The sequence below is a fragment of the Pterocles gutturalis genome, unplaced genomic scaffold, assembly GCF_000699245.1.
Source record: "Pterocles gutturalis isolate BGI_N339 unplaced genomic scaffold, ASM69924v1 scaffold49347, whole genome shotgun sequence".
NCBI classification, from domain to species: domain Eukaryota; kingdom Metazoa; phylum Chordata; class Aves; order Pterocliformes; family Pteroclidae; genus Pterocles; species Pterocles gutturalis.
This window is the reverse complement of record NW_010109501.1, coordinates 1-10,048: the sequence shown is the minus strand read 5'-3', so window position 1 is coordinate 10,048 and position 10,048 is coordinate 1. Positions and strand designations below refer to the sequence as shown.

The 10,048-nt window shown below is 44.6% G+C and overlaps 1 protein-coding gene across 1 annotated transcript; it reads right to left on the bottom strand.

The window, feature by feature from the left end:
* Nucleotides 1–4,928: 4,928 nt before the first annotated feature.
* PHB2 (prohibitin 2) lies at nucleotides 4,929–10,045 on the bottom strand (the record flags this gene model as incomplete). Its single annotated transcript, XM_010072997.1, has 8 exons — nucleotides 4,929–4,962; nucleotides 5,764–5,769; nucleotides 6,014–6,090; nucleotides 6,673–6,730; nucleotides 7,140–7,272; nucleotides 7,753–7,882; nucleotides 9,636–9,820; nucleotides 9,928–10,045. Coding segments are annotated over 8 exons (741 nt in total), but the record flags the coding sequence as incomplete, so codon positions are not given.
* Nucleotides 10,046–10,048: the final 3 nt, after the last annotated feature.

Sequence of the window (10,048 nt, the reverse complement as noted above, 5' to 3'; positions counted from 1 at the left end):
TTCCCTACGGCTTGGGGCTGGTCTGCAAATGGGCCCCTCCGTTCCTCTGAGAGTGGAGTCACCTACCACAAGCACCCTTCTTTCTTTCCTGGCAGAGGCAGTCTGAATGCGCAGAGTCGACTGCCTCGCCCTTGGAAACCTCTCGGGGAACCTTCCCGCGCCTCCCCACTTACCTCCCCTTCAATGTCCAATGCTGCAAACCTATTCCTCAGGGGGACCCGGGGACACGGGGCAGGCAGAGGGGGGGTTTGCCCACGACATTGAGCAGGGACCCTCTCCCAACCCTCCCCATCCCTCAGTTCCCCTCCTTCCTCAGTTCCTAAAAGCTTTTTCTATAATTTCTCTTTGAGTATAGCAGTACTCCTGGCTTCAGTTGCAGCCCTGCAAAGACTTAGAAGAATGGATCTAGCTTAGTTTTCATCACTTCCTGCAGCCTTCAGACTCCTGAACAGAAGCTGTGACCACTTATGGTGGCTCCTTGCTGTGAGAGTGTTGGTAGTCATCAGGTAAGTCTGAGTGCAGAAAGTTAGCTGTGACAAACTCAGACGCAGGCTTTTGCACTTAAATTTTTGTATTTGGAAGAGTCATCCTCCTGCCCCCAAATCATTAATCATTTTGTCATCTCATCTGTCTTTGGTGGTACCCAACCTGGGCTCCTTCCTAAGTACCACTTGGTGGAAATGAAATTTCCTTTTTATGGAGAAGGTAGATGAAAGCATGGCCACATTGCGGCTTCACATACTAGTCAGTCACCACCAAGGAGGCATAAAGGGAGCTGGCTTGTCTAGTCTGGTAAAGAGGAGACTGAGAGGTAATCTCCTGTCACCTACAACTACACAGAGGAGTGGTATGAGGATGATGGTAGTGGCAGCTAATAAAATCAGAGACAACGGTCCCAAATTGCAGCTTAGAAGTTTCAGGTTAAATACTGACTGTTTTTATCAGACAGCATTCAAACAGATGCTCAGAGGGAGAACTCTGTCCTTGCAGGTTTTCAGTACTTGAAAGGACAAAACTACAGCTGATCTGACCTCGTGCTGGTAACATTGGCACTTCCAGGAGCAGCCTGGACTAAAGACCTCCAGAGGTCCCTTCTGACCACTATTTATACAATTCTGTGAGTGACAGAGAATTCCTTAGTGCTGGAGCCTATCCTTGGTGGTGTTACAATGGGCCTCATCTTGCAAGTTAAAACTAGGCCCTAGCCTGTTAACTATACCCAGGAATCATTTGGGAGAACGCTGAGAGAATTTTGATAAAGCCACAGCTAAAGAGTGCAAACCTGAACCTTTCTGTTCAACTGGCCTAGATTGCAGAGAATGTGCTGGGGAATCCTTAATTTATAGGTACAGGCACTTAGGCTGTGGGCATTTGCTATTAAAAAAAAAAAAAAAAGATGGCTCAGGTGTCCTGGACTAGGACCTGCTGATGGCAGGAAGACTTCAGTCCCACTTATGGAAAAGTCCAAATTAAAATTCACAGAGACCTGGGAACCAGACCAAGAATGCTTGGAAATGTGGGACAGAGAATCTTGTCTGGTCTGACTCCCATCTAGGCCCTGTGTGGGAATATAATGGCATTGAGGGGCTGGCACAATCATTCCCTATCAGCTGCCTCACACAGGACCCTACCGAGCACTTTAAAAGCCCAGCTGTAATCACACCCTGCTTTCTCACAGCAACCCCAAGACTCGGCTCTCTGCTTTTAGTTTAGAGCACAAATCCAGATGGGGGAAGGGGTAGAAAAGAATGCAGCATACCTCTGCTCCATGTAGCTTGTAATATAGTGGCAATGGCCAATGTGCCTGCAAGGTGACATACCTGCCTCGAAGCTGGCAAGGTGAAGCAGCTACCAGCTGTAAACACCAGCTGGAAGCAGGTGTTGCATCCTTGTAATCCTGCCACCTGCTACAGGGCATGCTCACACTAATGTATTTTGCAGGAGGGAGCATGAAACCCATCACCAAGGCAGTGGCAGGATGATGGGCAGGATGATTTAGCCAACTTCAGCTAAAAGTTCCCTGCTTTGATCTGGTGACAAATGCATAAACAGAGCCAAGGCAAGGTTGGACAGTGTACAAAGGTACGGACAAGCTCTCTGAACACTGTGGTTATTTCAGCCACACTAACACAGTGAATAGTGTTCTGCAAGCCAATGCTGTGACACAGGTACAACAATAATGCACATCCAAGATGAAAGAACTCATCCTGTTGTTAGAAAAAGCAACTTCACCCTACATCTAGGCAACAGGCAAGCTTATGAGGGACAAATCACAGCACTGAGGATTACTACCACATGCTGTCACATGCGTAGTGGGGAAATTCTGCCCCTTAACTGCAAACTCTTCTCAAGCAAGCAAAGGCAGAAACAATGCCACAGCAGCAATCCCATCCTTTTTTAGTTCAGCAGCTGTTTCTGGAGCACATAAGTGAGAAAGCTGCCTGGGTTAAAGACACATACCTGAGAAACAATATACTGGGAGGAAAGACACTGCTTGATGTCATTTGATATGGCAAGAAACTTAGTTGGAAATGTTCAGAAGATAGACAATACTTTGTAAGCACTTGGTGACAACTCTCTTTCCTGTGTGCTGCACTTTAGCTTCCCTTAGCCTGTGAGCCAACAGGTACATGCATTTACGGGCTGGCTTTGCAACTCTGCTGCCAGTAAAGGCAGGAAAGGGACAGTGCAGAAGACAATGCGCAGAGAAGTAAAGCTGAAAGATGAGTAGAGGTACACTGTGTTTCACTGCTGAATGATGCCAGATACCCTCTTCTAAGCCATGAGCCTAAAGACCTACTCTCAGGAAACACCTGCTTTTGCTTTTGAATCCAATCCACCTCCTTCTTAAAATGCTGCCACAGCCCAAAGCAAGACACACCAATGGTTAGCTTAAACTCTACCCAAAGCATGAAAATGAAGACATCTTGAGGAGCAAGTTCAGGCTACATTGAGAACTTGATTTGTGTTTAAATTCCAGAGCATGATGTGTCCATAATACCCACTGTCTGCAAAGAATATAGACTGAACAAGAACTTTCATGATTGTATGTCCAGAAGTGCAGCACTGAAATAAGCGGTCCATTCTGCTTTACGCTTAGTACCGTTACATACAGATTACTTTTGGGTGGCTATGTGAAAATACATTTTCAAAGCTGGTTGAAATAATCTGTGTTTCCTTGATGTTGCAAGTCAAGACATGGATATTATAGCTCTGAGTTCCAGTAACAGTGAGTTGTAAAACCAGGAATCCATAGATTGTATCTGTTCCTTTAAACATCTTGTGCTCTGCTTCACCCAAGTGAGGTCCCTAAAGGCCTCTCTTCTTCATGGTAGAGCTTAAATTTGAGTTGTTTTTGAACGGGGATGGTTGGTTGTAAATAGAGATGGTCGGTTGTAAATAGAGATGGTCTCATGGGTGGCTATCTTGGCCATCATGATCATGAAATAGTTCAGTTTAGAATCTTTGGCGATATGAGAAAAACGTGTCAGTAGAAGCCTGGATTCTGGAAAAGCAGACTTCGGGCTGCTCAAGAAAGTACTTAGGTCCCCTGGGAATCTGCTTTTGAAGATACTGGAGTACATAAACATTGGTCACTTTTTAAGGCCCTTCTTTCAGGAGCAGGCAATTCCAATGTGTTGGAAGTCAAGCAAGTGAGGCAGAAGCCTGGCTTGGCTGAACAGGGATCTCCTGCAACTTAGGTGGAAAAAAAAATTCTTCACTGACAGGGTGGTCAAGCTCCTCAGGGAAGTGGCTATGGCCCCAAGACTGTGTTCAAGACACATTTAGACAACGCTCTTATCCACAGTTTAACTTTTAGGTTGCCCTGTGTGCAGTGACGAGCTGGACTCAGTGATCCTTGTCGGTCCCTTCCAACTCAGGGTATTTTACGACTCTGATTCTGTGAAATCTCCAAGTCCTCAATCTAGTATAGGGCAGCCCAGCGAAACGGAAAAAGCTATTCCCTGAAGCAGACACGATTTTGCCTTTGAAACCCAAACACAAAAGAGTTTAGTCAGTGGAGGAAGATTCCTCCTACACTTTTGGCCAGGAAAGCAGGGAGAAAAAACCCAAGGTGTAACAACAAAGGTTAGGACACAGTACGTGCTGTCATAACACTGAAAAGCAGGTAAACCTATGCTCATCTCTAGCATCTATAGGCAGCTAAGAAACTGGCCCTGATCACCCATGCAGCTATATGAGCATCCACACCTGCTCATCCTTTCCCCACCCTGTGATCTCAGTGAACAAGAGGGTATTTCCCTTGCTCCCTTCCCCACAACATCCTGATTCTACCTTCAACCAAATAAAAGCTCTGTTCTACCTCCTCCTATGGAAAATAACCTCTTTTCCAGCACTAAGCACACTTAGACACAGTATAAATTTTGGGGGTTTTAATTTTTACAAATATTTGAAAGAATCACTGAGTATACAGTGACACAAATAGATGTTCCAGCAGTGACAGGCACCCAACAAATTACAATTTTCCTGAATTTAGTCCCAGGTTCTCTTGGGATCAAGAGTGAGAAACAAAATTTACTAGGAAAAAAAAGCCTGATGCTAATGGTAGTAGAACTCCCTCACTTGGCCAAAAAACTATTTCTAATTTTACCCTACAGAAATCTAACGATTAATGAAGGTTAGAGGTGAATTACTATATCTGTGAGTTACTACCAGTAAGCACCCTTGCCCCCTCCGCAAATTTAACTGGTGGGGTGGGGGTGAGGAAGGGATTACAGCTGCTTAATGGCAATGCCCATCCCATAACTGGATCACCACAGATGGAGCAGGGACATGGGAACCAAATCTGACTACTGGATTAACAACTTAAAAGTGAGGGCAAACAATGCTCGTGGAGAATGTTCAAAGCTCCTCACTCGTATCTTCTGCTGGTCAGCATCGGTGGTTCTAGGAGGCTTTAGTTTCTTTCATTTCTTCCCTTGTTTGATTAGGAGACTGTCACTGAAAGGGAGACAGACATGAGTCATTACTCAAGAAAGCACAAGCAAAGCTGAACCAGACCCTCACTACAGATGTGGGACGTCACACCCAAAGGATCTGGGCTTCAAGTCCTTCCTACTAGGTGCTTTTTTCAAAGCCTCTTAAGCCTTCTGGGATGAATAAAACAGAATCTGGTCAGACGTAAGGAAGAAGGATCTTACAATCAAAGATCCCACAGAAAAGAAACCAGCTCTGGCTTCCTTTCTTGATTCTAAGAAATCTAAGCTTTTAGCTGCATGCTATTAGCTCAGCTGGCACTGCCTTGTCCAGTAAACAGTGGACATATTAGGCAAAGCCACCACACTCCTGCCAGCTCTGAAAGTAGGGAATGGGATTTCTAGCATGGACTGGAAAGCTTTTGGAGAGTAACAAGAACATCTTTCCTGGAGATCATTACTCTCCAAAGCAACATAAATTCCTACAATCATCTAACTGCCTTCTTATGGCCCTCTCTGACATAAATGCAGGATGCCCTGTGATCAGAGAACACCCTGCAGTTACTCCTCCCTTCCCCGTGCAAGGCTCCTTATGGGACACACACAGAGCTCCCATTACCAAGTACCTCCTACTTGTTGTAGATGTTTGTTTGCACCCTGCAAGGAAGGGCTTCAAGCTTCACATCACAAATGGAAACTGAAGCAGAGATGGAATGAACTTCCTGTGGCCAGAAAGGCCCAACCCAAAAATATGGCAGGCACCAGGCAAATAACACCCTTCTTGTTCCAAGTACTAACAAAAGGATGAAAATAAACAGTGCTTTACCTTCCTCTGTGTCAGGAGATGCAACAAGGGCCGGGGGGGCAGGTGCGGTAGAGGAAAACAAGAGTAAATTGATTGGATTTAACAAAAATCTTGATTTTCACAATAAGTAAGACTGCTTCCTACTCAGCTGTGTCCTCTGGTATCAGGGTCCTCTCAGAGTAAAGGATCCTGAGAGAGTTACAGAAAGGGGACCAGCATCACAGGTCGGGAGCAGGTAAATCCACCCACAACAGCCATCTGGCCCCCTTACCTGGTGAATCCCTCATCCTGCAGGTTCAGTACCAAGTTATCTGCTGTGAGATACACACGGTTTTGTGAGCCAGCAATCTGAAAAAGAAATCCATTACAGACATAGCATAAAGGAGAAGAGCATAAATGCACATAAGGAGAAGAGTATAAATCCACATGGAGAAACAGCACTAATAAAGAATTTATCTCCCTCTCCAGATATAGCACTCTCGTTTTACTTAAGATCTCAGTTAAATCAATGCAGTTCCCCAAAACAACTCTATACTTTCCTGACTTCCCATTCCAGTGCCATCAGACTTTCTAGAAGTGCTCATTCTGTCTCCCTGTCAGACAGACCTTTAAACCCACGCTTATCTGTCCCCTTTTCTCAGCATGCAGGAAACCAGGAGCTTTTGGTGGTTGCAGCTGGGTGTGGGTGATGGAATCTGATGTGGATCTGGCCTTGTCAGATGGAGAGCACAAACTGATAGCCTTACATCTACTTGCCGATCGCTGCACACCAAATCTTAAGCTCTATTTGAGCTAAGAAGCAGTGGGGAGGAACAAAGATCAGGACAGGGCAGTTCACATTCGCCTTAAATTCATCATGTGGCCACTGGGCTGGGAGGACAGCACAAGGAGTGCAGAAGGATAAAGGAAATTCTGTGCCCCATTGCTCACCGTTTTTGAGATGTTTTGAGCAGCTCGGATCTTACGCAACTTGATGTAGCCTGGATTTCTTCTTCACCGAGGTACAGGGGAGCAAAAGTTAAGGAAAAACCTGATAAGAGAAGCTGCCTAATCTCAAGGAATTCCTCATAAGCCTTATCATCAAATATCTTAGCAATCTCTATCCCAATATCTTGGGCCTTTGAGCAGGGATATTTTTGTTTCCCCAAATCAAGAACAACATTATGGATCATGGTCACACAAAGCCAATAAAAGTTAAACCTTATAACAGGGAGTAAAGGCTCATGGCCTTCTTGGCTCTGACCTGTAGCCTCAGACCAAATCTCACTCCAAGGGAAGAAAAAAAAAAAAAAAAAGACAGTGACCTACTTGAAGCCATCACCTGATCACCTGATAACAGTCTCCTATGTGTGAGCCCAATATGACAGATTCTCAGGACTGTCAAGCTCACAAGCCACATCCCACAAAATCTCCCAAAGCAGGATATCATCTTGGCAGCTGTAGCCTCCCCTTCAGCCTGAACAATCTTCTGCTTCTGCTCCTGCTTGGCCTTCTCCACCAGAAACTGTGCACGCTGTGCCTCCTGCTGGGCTGCAGAGAGAATGGCCAAAAGCATTCAGGTCAGATCCCATTTTCTGAGCCCTCCACCAGAACCCTAGAGCTGAAGCCTGAAGGCTCTGCTTCTGAAAGAACTGACAGGTTTCTGAGGCCATATACACAAATAAGAAGTGTATCTGCGTGTACTTAACATTTTCTTAAATAAAATTAACAGCATCCAGACCCTCTACACGTAATCCTAGCAAGGGATAGAGTCCCAGTCTGAAGAGGAATCCTACAGTCTTGGGAACTCAGTCCCTCCAGTGGTCTATCTCATTATTATCAGAAAACTTTGGGGTGATAGCTACTTGTAAAATAACCTGTTTGTCTCCACTATTAAGGAGGCTGAGACTTACAACTCTGTAGCTGTATCAATGCGACCATGACACACCAGCCTAAATTCTGCTTCTGTGTGTAATAACTCAATTAAAAGGCAAGGGCAATCCACCCTTTCCAGGCATAAATTCAACTCACCCACTTGCTTAGCCTCCACAGCTGCTGTGTATTCACGACTGAAACTAAGCTCTGTGATAGCCACATCATCCAGGATGAGGCTGAAATCCTTGGCTCTCTCTGTCAGTTCTCGCCTAATGAGCAGAGACACCTGAAACACAAATACAGCAAAAAGAGTACCAAACACAGGCTGTTTCTCACTTCCTGTGCACTCCGAAACTGAAGCACAACTGCTCTTCACAGTTCATTCACACTGGGCTCCAGAGAGACATTACCTAAAACAAACCCTGAAACATGGACATTAATACCATCTCTGAATATATTACCTCTAAACTACTCTGCATATTCAGAAGTAACTTACAGCCTATTTATAGTTATTATCTAACTATACTATCCAATTAATATTGCAAAAATAAAAAAAAACTTGTTTAACTTTTTTTGTTTTCACATCCTATCACATTTAGTTCCACAGTTCCTACATGTTCTGGCAACAGGTATTTCCTTCTCCATCTTCAATTTGCCATTGTTGGGAGTTTGGCTGTCTCCTCATCTTTATATTCAGATTAAGAAAAAAATTACCCCTCCCACTGCTATCATGTCTCTAACTACCGTAGCAACTTGTCTACCACGGCCACTCTGCTTTTTTTAGTCTCTTTGGATAAGCATTGTTGGTAATTTTTTTTCTTCTACTCATTTCTGAGTTGCCTTTAACTTGCCAATATCTTTTTCAGTCAGGCTGACAATTCCTGCACCAAATATTGACTTAAATAGAAATCATTGCTACATCTTTAACCAGTCTAGCATTTGCTTTTATTTTTATTGCACCTGTTTCTGAGCTGAATTCTAAAATGATGCCTAGAAACCTTTACTGTGTGAACTGCAAGTGCATAACTACGTAAAGCCACTTCATTTTCTTTGGACTACCAACTGCTTCAATACGCATCACTTTACAGTAAGCTTGTTCAAAAATTTCAGAGATACTTCACAGTCGCCTTTGCTTCTGATAAACCTAAATCCCTTGCAGACATGTTTTCTTTGCTGTTACATCCTCCCTTTCCACTCATTTCCTTTCTATAAGATCATTAACAAATCCCTTCAGTGCACACTATGTGGCCTAGCACAAAACCCTGTTATGAATCTGTTCCCACCTGGACCGCTTAGCTCTAATCTGGATTTTTTGTCATGGATCAGCAAGTAGTTAAGAGATGCTTTGCACTGCATCTTTCTGACAACTTATCCTCATGGCAGGATTTCCTTTAAAGCCTTTTAAAAGAAGCAGTAATTTCTCTCTCCCTCAGCTGCAGTAACTGACAGATATTCTCAGTATCTCTGGCAATCAAACTACCAGAATCCAAGCTAAATATTTCTATTATTTTGCAATCCCCCCAGCTTACCCTCTAATCTTCTACACAGAAATATTTGCTACCCTTCTGTACCATCCATTACGGAAAGTTTATTGCTGTCTTAACTGCTCATCCACTTCGCTTTTCAGATCTTTTAAAATGGTTTAATTTGCTCTGGCAGCTCTTCTGAAACCCATTACCAGGGCCAGGTAATATTTTTCTTAAAGCCAATTCTACTATTACCTGTAGACTATGCTGTAAATCAATTCTCCCTCCCCCACCATTACATTATAGTACCCTCATCATTACATTATGGCACAGTTTTGCACTCTATATACCAATTAATCCAGTTTTCTTCTCAGAAGATAGTGGTACAGCCTTAGTGTCTGTATCTGTATCAGAATAAAACCGTAAGCCAGATACAGTTATGTTCCTTTTCTGTTTGGCTGCACCACCTACCAGTCTAAAATATTTATCCTTCACGTGCTACAACATTCCCCATATCTACAGTTTAGTCGCATCTTTGCAATCTGAGCGTAAGTCTCCTCCAGAAGAGTTTACCTGTGCTCTCTGAGTGATGAGCTGGGAAGCATTAAACTTGGCTACCACGCTCTTAAGCACTTCATTAACGATAGATGGCAGGACTCGCTCCTCGTAGTCCAGGCCCAGGCGCTGGTACATGCTGGGCAGCTCTGCAGCATTAGGGCGGGTGAGGACACGCAGGGAAATGTTCACCATCTGCAAATCTGAAGAAAAGAGACGTGAGCAGGGCCAGCGCTGCGGCCGGGCTCCTGTCCTCCCTCCCTCAGGCACCGCCTGGACCTTGTTCTCTGGCCCGCAGGGCCGCTCTCACCTTTGGAGCCGGTAGGTGAGGAGATTTTCCGTGGCCGGGCTCGAATGTCATAGATGATGGGGTACTGGAACCAGGGGATCCTACGAGGGGCGGGAGGCCCGTTACGCGGGGCGATGGGGAC